At 55.9% G+C, this 14057-nt stretch overlaps 1 protein-coding gene across 2 annotated transcripts; it reads left to right on the plus strand.

Moving 5' to 3' along the window:
• The first annotated feature begins 5133 nt into the window (after window positions 1–5133).
• Window positions 5134–8693, plus strand: Foxf1 (forkhead box F1). 2 transcript variants are annotated; one of them, XR_006634440.1, is made up of 3 exons: window positions 5144–6134; window positions 7367–7609; window positions 8034–8693. XR_006634440.1 is itself a non-coding variant. In XM_004666046.3 (2 exons), the coding sequence occupies exons 1-2, from the start codon at window positions 5144–5146 to the stop codon at window positions 7525–7527; spliced, it is 1152 nt and encodes a 383-aa protein (XP_004666103.3). In that variant the 5' UTR covers window positions 5134–5143; the 3' UTR covers window positions 7528–8693. The 2 variants fall into 2 exon arrangements, 1 of the variants encoding a protein (XP_004666103.3); XM_004666046.3 differs by having other exon boundaries at window positions 5134–6134; window positions 7367–8693.
• The last annotated feature ends 5364 nt before the right edge of the window (window positions 8694–14057 follow it).

The following is a 14057-nucleotide window of genomic DNA, read 5'->3' on the forward strand; positions in this document are numbered from 1 at the left end:
TGTACATCTTAACCATGGACATAGCATGGTTACCTTGTGCACATATTTTCTAGTTGTCAGAACACTTATAGTCCAACATCTTGCAGGCGTAACTATTGGATTGTTCTTATCTTAAAGCAATAATTAAACATGAAACTACCATGTGGCGCTCACGTCCTCCAGCTGTGGGCAATGCTGAAAGCTTAGTACTTGCACACCTCTTGGCTTTTTGTGCACCGACCTCGCCTTAGGAGCTCTTTTCTCTCCATCCTCTCAGGTTAAAGGTCACCCGCCTTTGGTACCCAGCTCGGCCTCTTGCACGCACAGAGGCGCCCTCTCTCCTGCTACCCCTACCTTTCCATCGCAGTCCCGCGTCCCCTTAGGCTGAATTTTCATCCTCAAGTATATTTCCCACCTCCACCCCAACCCCGCACCTCAGTCTGCATGAAATTTGGCTTCTAGGTGCCACGGGTCCCCTGCTTTCGCTCTTGACGTCCCAAGACGCATGGCTTCCCCTTGAATCCGACTTCCTGGCCGCCATCCCTCGCGGCGCGGCACCGTTTGGACACCCGCGCGCAGGGGGTTCGAGGGCGCGGGGCGCCGGGGCGCGCGGGCCGGCGCTAATGCAGAGCAGGGCGGCGGCGGCGGCCCGGCGGGCGGCTGCCCTCGCAGTGGGTGGTCGGCGGCGCCCCTGCCCCGCCCGCGGCCGGCACTGCCTAGTGGGATCTGGTTCCGCGCTCGGGTTACGGCGGGCGCGCTCTCAGCCCCGCGGCTTCACTTAAGCAATTAGCCAGGAGAAATACCTAGGGCCTGGGGAGTGGGGGTGTCGCAGGCGGGTGTTTGTAACACCACCCACCACCCTCCAAATTTGGGGATTCCTGGAACCAGTGCTGGGACCCACATTTGATTTCAAATGGGAAGAGGGTCTGTGGATTTGAAGTTGACCGCACACAAATCTGCCCACGGACCCTGCCTGCATTTCTGGCACCCTAGGCTGACACCTGGGGTCTTCGTTTCCCTTTGAGTATACTGCATTTCTTCGCAGAGTCCTGTGTCACCCCTACCACAATCCTAAGAAGTGGGTGCCTTTGTTGGTTCTGTGCTTTAAAGGCACAAACAGCTTATGCAGATACCCAAGGTGGTGGGTTCAAATCCCCACACCAGGAGTATAAGTGGGAGGGTATCCTTGCTCTTGCAGTCAGAGCAGGTTTGCTGGGTGACCTGGAGTGGTTTTCTTGAGTGTGCAATGGGGAGAGAATGATAGTTACAGTTTATCAAAGGGGTTCACCGCCCAGAGAAAGGGGTGGTCCATCCTTGGATTTATGGAGCCATGAGCAATGCAGCAATGTGCTGTGCATAGTCAGCCACTGGTGGTTACTTGGTGGTCCGTTATGTTTGTGTTTGTCATTACTTATTATTGTTGTTTTTTTTTCAAGGTAGGGTCTCTCTCTAGCCCAGGCTGACCTGGAATTCACCGTATAGTCCCAGGGTGGCCTCGAACTCATGGCGATCCTCCTACCTCTGCCTCCCAAGTGCTGGGATTAAAGGCGTGCGCCACCACCCCGGCTATCACTATTATTTTATCATCATCAGCTTTCTGAGTCCCCTGGTGGGTATGGGGACTCGAATGCTCGCTGCACCCCCAGTCTGTAACATATAGCACTCATCTGCGTGGCTTAGTGTCGTCCTCTTCCATTCTAGATGGAAAGAAAGTAGTTTCACACTATTGGACCAAGTCCTCTCTGGGCCTCAGTTTCCCATCCTTGAAAAGTAAGGAGTAGGGAGACTTCTCAAGGCGTTTCAAGAGCCAAGAACTTGGATTTCTGGGCTCATGGCAAAGCCCTCCTTGGTATGGATGGCTGTGACAAAGGCTTTTCAATGAAAGAACTGGGGGGGGGTTGTGCCCCACCTCTCAAGCTCCCACTCACACCTTCCTATCTCAGTAGACAGTGGGCTTTGGAGGTACCTCAATCTGTATCATTCCTGAGACTCATGAGCCACTTCCTCATCCTCTATCTCCCAGGCAAGGAGACTGAGAACCCTGGCCCAACCCTCATGGTGACTTTACAGTCCTGCCTAAGGAGTGGAGCATCCATACCAGCTTCCTCACCACAAAACATGAAGAACCCTCAAGGGGAGTGGATAGAAGATAGTGACGGATGAAAGGGCAGGAGAGAGGGAAGGTGGATCTCAGAGGTTTCCTGCAAATAAAACCTGCATTATCTCCCAAATGGAGAAGACCTAAGGAGGTGGACACTGGAAAATGACTTCCCTAACTTCTTGCTGTATACAACATTTTGGGGACACCTGACTATGGAAGGAGAGAAGTCATTACTGCATTACTACTACCACTTTCCAGAAACCAGAGGGTGGGTAATGCGCCCCTTGCTGGCTTGGGACTGGGCAGCCTCCTCCAGCTTCTCTTTGCCAAAGCCAGATGTACACCACCCTTCCTGGAACTCCCAGCTCACTAGCCAGAGCCTCCTGGTCCGAAGCTGCTATCCAGAAAAAAGAAACGAAAAGGGAGAATAAAGAAAAAAATAAAGAAAAAAAAAAAACCAAGTGGGAACACATGGGCGTGTGTGTGTGTGTGTGTGTGTGTGTGTGTGTGCGCGCGCGCGCGCGCGCGTGTGTTCTCGGTGTGGAGAGCCCGTTCTGGAGATTAGGCGAGTGGCTGGTTGTGCTTGGGCTCGCAAAGGTGCGGTCCAGCGTGAAGTGTGCTCTCTGGAGAGTGGGCAGGCATATCGGCTTACCTCCAGGGCTGGGACTCCTAAGTGGTAGGGAGACTGTAGACAGTGCAAAGGGTGTCTATGGGTAGGAATGCTAACCCATGTGCAGTGGAAGCCGGTGTGCCTGGGCGCGTCCGCCTGCTCGAATTCAACCTGATCCTAAGCCCCCGTTTCTCGAGGCAGCCCGCGCGGGGGCCTGTTGGAGCGCGGCGCGCTGGGAAGGCGACTGTCTCGTCTCCTGCGAAGCAAGCAGGGCCAGCGACGGCCCTGCAACCTAAGTTCAGTCTACGAGTCCCCAGCTCCTCGCAAGGATGTGCCAGGCGCCCCGGAGGCGACAAGGCGTCTTCCACCAAAGCTGAAGACGTGGGGGAGGACGAATGGGGGACCAGGAATCTAGAGAAACCTGAGGCCGGGGGGAGGCTTTGAAGGAGCCGCTGGCCAGCCTCAGAGATCCGCACACAGCCCTGTCAGTTCAGTTCGCACCGGGAGCCCAGATGCCTGGCTCCTGGTCTCCTCGCACTGACTCGCGAAAACATCCTTCACAACCCTCCTCCCCACCGGGACCCGGGCCCGAGCGCCCTCGCCGCAGCTGGCTGCGGGAGACCCGCACTCACTCACCTGGGTCTGCGCGCGCCAGGTCTCCCGCGTGGTCCTGCGCCCGGCGCTCCACGCCACCTTCCCACCAGCAGCGGCCCGGCAAGATGGGCGAGGGCCGGCGTCCGAGCGAGTCCCCCGCGGGCCGGCAGCCAGGCGCGAGAGCCGCCCGGGACCGCGCTCCCCGCCCGCGCCGTCTGCTTTCCGGAACCCCGCCTGGCGCGCAGTGTCAGGGGCCCCCGCGGCGGCGGCAGGCCGAACCCACAGGGGCATTAGGCCAACTCCCCCCCCCGCCCGCCCCGCGCCCGCGGAATTCTCTCTTATTATTATTAAAGAATCCCCCAGAACGTGTTTACGTTGAGCCTTGTAAACTTCCTGCCAGGGACTTTGCAATCTCTCAGGAAATCAGAACCTGCGCTTGTAAAATGGGGACGCGGGGCCAACTAGGCGGATTTTCAGTGCTTTGTGTTGGGGGAGGGGGCCTAGTTAGTCTCCATGTGAGGTCAAATCTGGGCACCGTCTGTGCGTGAATGGGAGCGAGTGGGTACTAGAGCTCCCGTGGACCTTTAGAACGCGGGGTTCCTGAGTGGCCAAGCTCGCGCATAAACAAGTCTAAGTTTGCGCGTCTGGATGTGTAAGTGGCCGGAGTAGCTGGTGCATTAATGCACATAGGTGTGTGCTAAGTGCGTGCATTAGTGCACGGATGTGGGCGCGCACACGGATAAACTGAGTGAGCATGGTCCCTTGCTCGGGTAACCTGTGCTGTCTGGAGCGCCGCTGGGCTGAAGGTTCTTCATTCGCCCAGGTCCGTCTGGCTTTCTGCGCCTGGGACAAAGCGACTGCGACTCGCCCAGCGCTTTCGCTTTCCGCCCGCCCAAGGCCCGGGGCAGCTGACCCGCCTGAGCGCTGCGTGGCGAATCCGAAAACTCTCGGGCGCGGCGCAGACCTTCCCGGGGCGGGGAGTGTGGGTAGGCGGTCCCTCTTGGGAACTTACGCCTTCTCGCTTCGGGGGACCCGGAGCCTAGCCGGCTGGCTGTGCCCACGATGGTCACGACCCGGCGGCCGCCGCTGAGGCTGTGCGTGTTAGGGAAGGCCAAGGGCCCGAGGCGCGTTTGCAGCGGCGCCGCCGGGGCCTAGAAGGCAGGGGGTCGGCGCGCGTCGGGGCCGAGCTGCGGGGCCCAGGGCGCGTGAACACTTGCTCGCCAGGTTGGTGGAGGCGGGGCGGGGCCCGCAGGGTGGTGGACCCTTTAAGCGCCCTCTGCTGCGGGGGCTCGAAGGGGGCAGGGAGGGAGGGGTGGGACCTCCCGAAGGGTCGCCTGGGGGGAAACAAGATGCTGTGAAAGCCGCCTGGGCCGGAATCTTGGAGCCCAGCACCGCGGGCGGTGGGGACCCTGGGCTGCGCGCGGTGGGGGGCACCTAGCCCCGCAGGCTAGGGGGCGTGGGGGTGCATCCCCCACAAAAGCCAAGGGGGAGCTTCCTCACGGCCTCCGCTAGGCTCCTGCCCCTGTGGGAGGGCGAGAGGGAAAGAGGGAGGAGAGAGAGAGAGGGAGAACTGAGGGAGGAGGGAGTTGGAGAGCGAGGGGGGCCCCCGAGCCAACCGCTGGCGGATCCAGCCGCTCCCCGGGGAGGGCGGGCGCGCGCGAGCGGGGGAGGGCGCGCCGAGGCTCGCTCCGGAGAAGTGGCCGCCGATGACGGCAGAGGTGCAGCCGGCCCCGCGTGCGCAGCCCCCTCCCCCTCGCCCTCCTCCCCCTCCTCCTCCTCTTCCTCCTCCTCCTCCTCCTCCCGGCTCCTCCGCGGCGCAGAGCAGCGGCGGCAGCGGCGGCAGCGGCAGCAGCCACCCGATGTCTTCGGCGCCCGAGAAGCAGCAGCCACCGCACGGCGGCGGCGGCGGCGGCGGCAGCGGTGGCGGCGGGGGAGGCGGCGCGGCCATGGACCCCGCGGCGTCCGGCCAGTCCAAGGCCAAGAAGACGAATGCGGGCATCCGGCGCCCGGAGAAGCCGCCCTACTCGTACATCGCGCTCATCGTCATGGCCATCCAGAGCTCGCCCACCAAGCGCCTGACGCTCAGCGAGATCTACCAGTTCCTCCAGAGCCGCTTCCCCTTCTTCCGCGGCTCCTACCAGGGCTGGAAGAATTCCGTGCGCCACAACCTCTCGCTCAACGAGTGCTTCATCAAGTTGCCCAAGGGCCTGGGGCGGCCCGGCAAGGGTCACTACTGGACCATCGACCCGGCCAGCGAGTTCATGTTCGAGGAGGGCTCCTTTCGGAGGCGGCCGCGCGGCTTCCGAAGGAAATGCCAGGCGCTCAAGCCCATGTACAGCATGATGAATGGGCTCGGCTTCAACCACCTCCCGGACACCTATGGCTTCCAGGGCTCGGCCGGTGGCCTCTCGTGCCCTCCCAATAGCCTGGCTCTGGAGGGCGGCCTGGGGATGATGAATGGCCACTTGCCGGGTAACGTGGACGGCATGGCTTTGCCCAGCCACTCGGTGCCTCACCTGCCCGCCAACGGCGGCCACTCGTACATGGGCAGCTGCGGGGGCTCAGCGGCAGGGGAGTATCCGCACCACGACAGTTCGGTGCCCGCCTCCCCGCTGCTGCCGACTGCCACCGGCGGGGTCATGGAGCCGCACGCCGTGTACTCCAGCTCCGCCGCAGCCTGGCCGCCTTCGGCCTCCGCCGCGCTCAACAGCGGCGCCTCCTACATCAAGCAGCAGCCTCTGTCCCCTTGCAATCCGGCGGCCAACCCCCTGCCTGGCAGTCTCTCCACGCACTCCCTGGACCAGCCATACCTGCACCAGAACAGTCACAACGCCCCGGCTGAGCTGCAAGGTGAGTGGGGGAACCCCATTTCCTCGACTGCCCCTAAGAAGCCAGCTGTGCTTCTAGGGAATGAACCCCTATGCCGAGGGGAGACAGCAGCTGCCCCTAGGGTTGCCTCTGGATCCCACTTCTCTCCCTTGAGGGATGAGTACAGTTTGACACCCTCAATTTGGGGTCATTCGTTTCTTTCTGTTCCAACTTCTCCCCAGTCCTGACCAAGTAGGCCCCGTTCTCACCAGAAAGGCTCAGACCCCAATCCACTAATGACCTTTAGGACATGTGAGTTCCTTCACCTCTCTAAAAAGTCTTTCTATGGAGCCAAGGCCCCAGCCCGGGACCAGCAGGCCACTGTCCCCTGTCTCCTAACAGGCCTCCAGCAGGCTGCCTTGTCTGGCCAGAACGGAAGAGTTAGGCCCAAGCCGCCAGGGCCCAGTGTTCAGGGACTGTGTACAGGCCCTTCAGGGAACCTGGCCTAGTTTTGAGTCCAGAGGCTGGGGAAGTGTGGCAGCTAGACCTGGTGAGGTCTGCCAAGACCCTTTGTTTCTTAGGACCTAGGTGGCCCAGTCCCTACCCCAGATATTCAACTGCCCCCCCACCCAATAGGCATACATCCCCCAACCTTTATGGGTCACCCTCTTCTCCTGGGCCTAGCTTTGGAAGGAGAAGGGGGCAAGGGGCAATCAGGGGTCATCTGTCAGTAGCCCCTGGGAGGCTGGAGCCAGGGCTGGAGGCAGTGGGCTGCCTCTCTGCAGGGGTGGTCCTGCATGTGCTATTTTAAAATCCTGGCCCCCTCCTACCCTGGGAGCCCGTCCTCCACAGGATCGTTCCTGGGAGAAACAGCTTGTTTCTTGCTAAGCCCTGCAACAATCTCTTGCCCCACCAGGGCGTTGGTGGCTTCTGCAGGCCAGAGCAGCTTCTGGAAGCCCTGGGCTAGGCTGGGTGTCCCAGGCTGGAGAGGCCCAGGTGGTGGGAACTGCTCAGAGCAGAGATCTTCACTGAAATCCTGGGATTATTTATTGGGTACCCAGAGAGCGACCATACCCCAGTCCTGACCACCCCTCCACCCCAGCCAGTGCCCGGAACCCTGGGAGTCCTGACGCAGCAGCGACGTTGTAGGCAGGCAGCTGTGCGTTTGAGCCGGGCTGAGCGTCTGTGCGTCTACTCCCTTCAGCCAAGCTTCTCTCCGAACTCTGCACACTAATTCCTGTGCCCCTGTCCCTTGCTGTCGCCCCGTCCCACAGGCATCCCGAGGTATCACTCACAGTCGCCCAGCATGTGTGACCGAAAGGAGTTCGTCTTCTCTTTCAACGCTATGGCGTCTTCGTCCATGCACTCGGCCGGGGGAGGCTCCTACTACCACCAGCAGGTCACCTACCAAGACATCAAACCCTGCGTGATGTGAGGCTGAGTTCGCGGGCCCTCCCCCCCAGGCTGGCCAGCCCAGGGACTCAGAGCCCACCACCAGAAACTGCTTTATTCTTGAGGTATAACCATCGGCAGAAGAAAAGGGTCCTGCCCATCCCCAGTCGGATTATTTGGAAAAACAAAACAAAAACAAAAACAAAAAAAAAAACCCAAACCCCTGTGGTCTGCAGTTCCTTCACTCCCGCACTAATTTCTAAAGATTTCCAAAGGCAGCGGGGAGGGGGGCCTGATAGGACCACAGCTGCCTGTCCATAAATACTCATTTTCGATTCCGTGGAAATGGGCCACGAAGGTGTGGGGGAAAACCCTTAACATTGAAAGAAGAATTCTGCCGAGGTCTCTTCTACCCCCTCCAATGGCAAAAGTGAGGGAAGAATTTTAGAAGCAATGCAGACGCACGTGAGACCAGTTACTACCGAATACTTTTATTTTGGGTTGAATATTTATCTTTTAATTTTTAACTTTTTTTTTTTCCCCTGAAAGAATGTCTTGGAATGCGCAAGCCTCCCTTTAGAGCCGTCTTTTTTCCCTCCCCACCTGGGAGTCTCCTCCAGCAATCACCGGTGGATCTTTGTGCAAATAACTTGCATTTCCGAAGCCACTGTTCGCCTTTAAGAGAAAACAGGAGCTGAGAGAAGTGAGAGGCTGCCTAGGACAGAGATCCCTTTCCACCTTCCTCGCTCGGCTCCACAGTGTTGTTTTGTGTTGTTTTAAATTGCTTTTTGTTGGGTGTTTTCTGTCTCCTAATCTCTACTGTAAACTTTTTGGGAGGAGATGAACGCGGCAAGACACGGGGATGAGGAGGCCCAGTGACCCGAGTGATGCAGAAAGGTTAAGGCACTTTGAAAACTATAGCCAGGCCCATCCTGTTATTTATTCTACTTTCTTTCCCTAATAATCAAACACCACGTAGGCTCCTCCGTTTATCAGTATTAACGGTGTAACTTTGTTGGCAATATTTGCCGTGTAGAGTTTTTTTTTTTTTAGATATCCATTGTAAATTTGAAACAAAGACCGATCTATGTAGAAACAAATTTCCATATGTTTTATATAAATATATATATAATATGAAGGACTATCCCCCCCCCTTTTTTTTAGTATTTTGGCTGCCCAAGAGCAGTGCTCGTGACACATTTTAAATTTCCTTCTGCACTGTATAAAAGGACAATTTGAAGATGTTCTACCTTTTGTGTATTTTTTTTCCTAAAAAAAGAACAAAAATAAAAATGTATAACATTTGTACATGGCCTTTAAAACTGTATTGACTAGAAATAAAGTCGCATGACTATCTTTCTGGGATTTGGGATGAGACACTGCGTTCAGATGCCCAAATAGGAAAAACTGCAGATCTCTGAATTTTTTTAAATTAAAATCTGGGTAGCTCTGAATTCTTTTTTTCATTTCCTCACTCTCTCTCTCGTCTTTCTCTCTTCATTAATCCTCCTTTTTTTCACTCTTCATGTCACAAATAAAATTTGGACAAGAATAGCTATTTTTCTTGGCTTCTGTTTAAGAGCCTACTGTCTCTCTAAATGTCATTTCTTTTTTAATGAAATAATTCAACATTTAAACAAAAACTGTAGTCCTTCCCTGGGGAAAAACCAAGAAACACTACATATATATATATATATATATATATATATATATATATATATATATATTAAAGACATACATATATACATATATAAGGAAAATAGGAGGATATATATATATATCCTCTCTTTTTTTCTACTTCAAAACTAATGAAAGTTTTATTCCAAATTTTAGGCTTTACTAGCCCCAAACTCTGTTATAAATAATGAGACAACTTTTAACTTTCATTTTTGTCTTATTTTGGTGGCGACCCGTTCTTGATTTTTCCCAGTCGAATCTGAATCTAGAACATCTGAACAAGGAGGGGCCGTTGGTGGCTGCAGGCCTGGGTAACATTTCCCTCTTGAACCGTCTTTTTCCCCTCCGGGAAACAACAGTAAAAATCTAAGCTTGGGTGTCCTATTGACTACCCCTCTGTTGCGATCCCACCTTTGTAAGAAAACAAACATAATCAGTCACGTCGTTGGTGCAGCCGCCCTGACCCACCGCAGTGTCTGCGCGCCTCGGGGTCGCGAGCCGGAACCTGCTTCTTCTCAGATTTGACATTTGGGACGTGGGGGTAATTTCTCCGGTGCTCTGTTACATCAAAATTATCAATAAACTCGTCCGGGCAATTAATGTCCCAAACTAACAGCTGTCTATAAAACCGAGATAAGGGGGGGGGCGGGGACGGGCAGGAAAGGACAGGAGACTCCATTGCTCGCGAACTCTGGCGACTGCAGGGCTGTGGCTTGCGTGCGCCCGACAGGCAGCAGGTTCGAAGCCCGGCTGGGAGGGCTCAGTCCCAGCTCAGCTGGAGGCCACCTCTTCAAACCACCGCTTGCCACGAGCCCTAGGAAAACTGGGCTAGCCCAGAGAAAAGCCCCCAGGTTTACTGGCGAGGGAACGTCGCCCCCATCCCAGACAGATTGGGTGTGTGTGTGGGGGGGCGCTTTTCCTCTAGGTCAGACTGCGTCCCAATTAAGACAGATGCTGGGGAAGTGGGGTTGATTAGCAGAAACCCAACGCCGCCGGCCCGTCCCCGTCGCGAGCTGCCTGGACCCCTGGGGCAGGGCAGCATCTCCAGCGTCCGCACTCGCACTCGGTGACGCCCGGGCAGGCCACGGTCCTGTGTGCGCCCACCTTGTGTGTGGCTTTGGCGGCGCTGGACCCGTGTCCCGTCTTCCCGTCCTTCGTCCTTCTCCCTGCCCGTGTCTCTGTTTCACGAAGATCTCCCCGTTCTCCCATGTCCCGGGCCATCTGGGTGAGAGGCACCCAGTGGGGCTCCTGTAGGGAAACTGGCCCGGATTCCCTGGGGATCCTGGCCTTGGTCCTAGGGCCTGACCAGGCTCCTGAAGATGAGAGAGCAGGTCCGGCCTTCCCTAGAGGAGGCCCTGGTTCCAGGCAAGCCCGGAAGGAAGGGTCAGATTCTGCAGGCAAAAGTTGCTTGCGCACCCAGCCTGAGATTTCCCGCCGCCGTCGCAGATCGTTCAGGTTGGTTTGAGTTTTGTCCAGGGTCCACTTGGGTCTGGGCTGAGGCCGGCCCGCGGCGCAAAGCGCTCAGCGCTATGCCCACAAAAGCAGCCGCCGCCAGCATGTGCAGGTCACAAACTTAAACGCAAAAGGGCTTCCGATCCTGGTGCACAATTACTTTGCCTAGGACTTCGATCGCTTTTGTGAGCGGCTTATCCCCTAACGGACACCGAATGGTTCCAGGCAGAAGGAATTCGTCCCTCTCTCCGCCGCCCTAGGGAACCTGTGTTAGAAACCGCAGTCAAGACGTCCCAAGTGTGTACAACCGCTCCTGCCCCCCCCCCCCAGTGGCAGGTATTGAGGAGCAGGTGAGAGGCATCGAGTCCCCTCCTGTTCGTGGATTGCACATCCTACCCACTCCACGCTTCTCTATGCAGACAAACTGACCTGGGCGTATTGCAGCCGCAGTGTAGCTCTTGGCAGTTGAAATGCCAGGCCTGGGACTCAGGGATGCCCAGACCCACAGGGACTGCACTGTTGTTGCCGCTGCCCCAGTGAACTGGTCCCCAGGGCCCTAGTAGCGCCTCGGGGATAGAGGCCGAACTGGGTGTGAGCTTCAGAAGTGAAGGCGCCTGCCTGGTCCAAGGAGGCGCGCTGGATGCGCTCTCTTCTCTTTGAGGCCGAGGCTTCTAGGGCAAGGGAGGGGTTGGCCTGCTCCAGAGCCTGCTTCCCTCCCACAGGACAGATGCCCACCATCAACTGCACTCCCAGGAGGTAGTAGAAAGCCTGAGCTGGAGTCACTGCTCTGAGGCCACCTGGCTTGAGCAAGCCAAGACATCTCTTCTCGTCTGACAGCGCTACCCCAGTGGAAATGAGCCCGGGTTGGGAAAGTGGTGGCCGCTATCCCCCTAGGGATCTCATAGTGTTTGTGGAGGACAGGGGTCCTTGCTTGGGAGCTTCTCATGAGCACCCAATTTGGGAAAACCTGAACAGTGGGGTTAGACCTGGGCCTCCACACAGGCCCATCTGCAGAATCTCCTAACTGTGGTGAGCAGAGCAAGCAGGTCCAAGGCTAGGAAGGGAGTGGATTCCCCTTTGCAGATCTAGGACCAGAAGTCCTGGTGGTTTTTATAAAATATATATATGTGTATATATTATTTATTTATGAGAGAGAGAAAGTGAAAAGGGCACACCGGGTCCTCCTTCCACTGCAAATGAACTGCAGACAAAAATGTGCCATCTTGTGCAGCTGGCTTTATGTGGGTTCCACGGAATCGAACCCAGATTGTTAGGCTTTGCAAGAAAGTACCCTTAATGGTTGAGTCAGTTTTTCTTTGATTTTTCATTTTTCTCTAACACATACTCTCTGAAGGAAGGACCCGTGAGCTGGTTTCCACAGTTGCCAGAGTGCTGGTGAATACTGAAATGTGAGTTCCTCTTCCTCACAGTCCCATCAGCTTCCAGCCAAGCATGGTTAGCAGACTGGGCCTGGCCTCTGCTGCCCTCTCCTGCCTGCTCTGGGGCCGAACTCCTGTAGTGGACTGCCGCTGCTTGGGAGAACAGGGAGCCCAAGGGAGCGAAAGAGCCAGCCAGTGTGCAGGAGGGCCACTAGGTCTGGTAGCCCTCTGCAAAGGCGACACCTCAGTGCATACTCAGCATAACTTAGGTTGTCCCCCCACCCCCAATACCTGTATGGTACTGAGCTTGAGAGAATGACCAACCCCAGGTAAAGAACAGGCCCGAAGGAAGAAGCTGGACCCAGACCAGACTTTCTGACCCTAAAGCCCATGGCCTCAGCCATTGGACTTCATGGCTCCTGGACACTTCATTTTCAGTGAAGAAAGAGAAACACTGAAATTTGGTTTCTAATCCAGCCTGTATCAGCTTCAGGCCTCCCCTGGAGGACAGCTACATACAGGCTATCAGACCTGTCCAGCCTTCCCAGGAGTGAGGATGGCTTGTTAGTGGAGGAAGGCTGGTCTCCATTCTGACATTGACTTCACAGGCTGCCAGTCCAGTGCCCACCATGGCTCTCCAGTGGACACTGCCTTGGACCCTTTAGTCCCCTGAGAGGTAAACTGCACGAAAACATGATGCTACTCACCAGGGAGGTGGGCAGCAGTTAGCGTGTCTGCCTCCTTGCTGCCCTCAGATTTAGGCATTGGCTCCTCAGTTCTGGGTTCTGGGTAAGAAGGAAGACCTTCCTTATGCACCAGGCAGCACCCTGGTGGGGAAGGGCAGGGTCACATGGGACCTGCAGGACCATGACCACTTACACTGGGACTCTGGGTAACTGTAGAGATAACCAAACTGTGGGCTTGAAACATATTTTTATATATATATATATATATATATATATATAGTTTTTTTTTTTTTTTTGAGGTAGTGTCTCACTCTAGCCCAGGCTGACCTGGAATTCACTATGTAGTCTCAGGGTGGCCTTGAACTCACAGCCATCCTCCTATCTCTGCCTCCCAAGTACTGGGATTAAGAGAGTATGTCACCATACCTGGCACAATTATCTTTTAGTGTTTTTTTCCTTTTCTTCTCTTTTACCCCCCCCCACTTTCTTTTTCTTTCTTTCACTTCTGTTTGGTTTTTCGAGGTAGGGTTTCACTCTAGCCCAGGCTGACCTAGAATTCACTATGTAGTTTCAGGGTGGCCTCAAACTCATGACAATCCTCCTACCTCTGCTTCCTGAGTGCTGGGATTAAAGGTGTGTGCCACCATGCCTGGCTCCCCCTCCCCATTTTTTTCTCTTATCTCTTCCTCCTGCTCCTCCCCCATCTCTTTATTCCCCCTCCTTTATTCTGTGTTGTGAAGTGAACCCGGAGCCTCACCTCTCTCAGCATGCCCACCCCCACCATTAGATTTCTCTGTGTGTTTGAGGATGGCTCCAGGGATGACTGGTAGCTGCAGGTATAAAGCACAGTGTGAACAAGAGAACAGAGAAAGACTGCCTCGGCTGCTCTGTGCCCCTCCCAACCCACGCTGAGGACTTGCGTTGCCTGGCATCAGACTTACTTGCAGTGGACAGGCTGACACAATCCTGTCATCATAGCTGATGGACCAGTGCCCAGTCACCCAGCTGGCTGGGTGAAAGGAAAGCTCAAGGGGCGATAGTGGTACGGGGGGAGGGGTTTTCCTCCTTGCAGAGCAGCAGGAATTACTGAGGTGGGGTGACAGCGAGTCCCTCTGCTGCCGTACAGCTGTCTCCAGCACCAGTATATATGCCTTACAAGGAGCCCCTGAAGAGAAGGTGTCACCGGGGCTAGGGCCACCCAGGAAGCACCCCGAGCGTTTGGTGGACAGCGGCCTAAGCAGAGGCAAAACACTGGCCAGACCTCGCTGTCTTCAAAGCACTTCCAGCTCGGTTGTTTGCCCGAGATGGGGAAGAGCAGAAGCCTGTGCAGGGTGGGCAGCACCTCTGAGGCAGTGCCCACATCCCTTGGGCTTTTATCC

Source organism: Jaculus jaculus, chromosome 1 (assembly GCF_020740685.1).
Source record: "Jaculus jaculus isolate mJacJac1 chromosome 1, mJacJac1.mat.Y.cur, whole genome shotgun sequence".
In the NCBI taxonomy this organism is placed as follows: domain Eukaryota; kingdom Metazoa; phylum Chordata; class Mammalia; order Rodentia; family Dipodidae; genus Jaculus; species Jaculus jaculus.

What these genes read in the sequence shown, in the direction of transcription:
- Foxf1 (XM_004666046.3), top strand. Translation starts at nt 5,144, where the DNA reads ATGTCTTCGGCGCCCGAGAAGCAGCAGCCACCGCACGGCGGCGGCGGC. An exon ending in CGCCCCGGCTGAGCTGCAAG is followed by an intron (nt 6,135 to 7,366) that starts GTGAGTGGGGGA and finishes CCCGTCCCACAG; the next exon opens with GCATCCCGAGGTATCACTCA.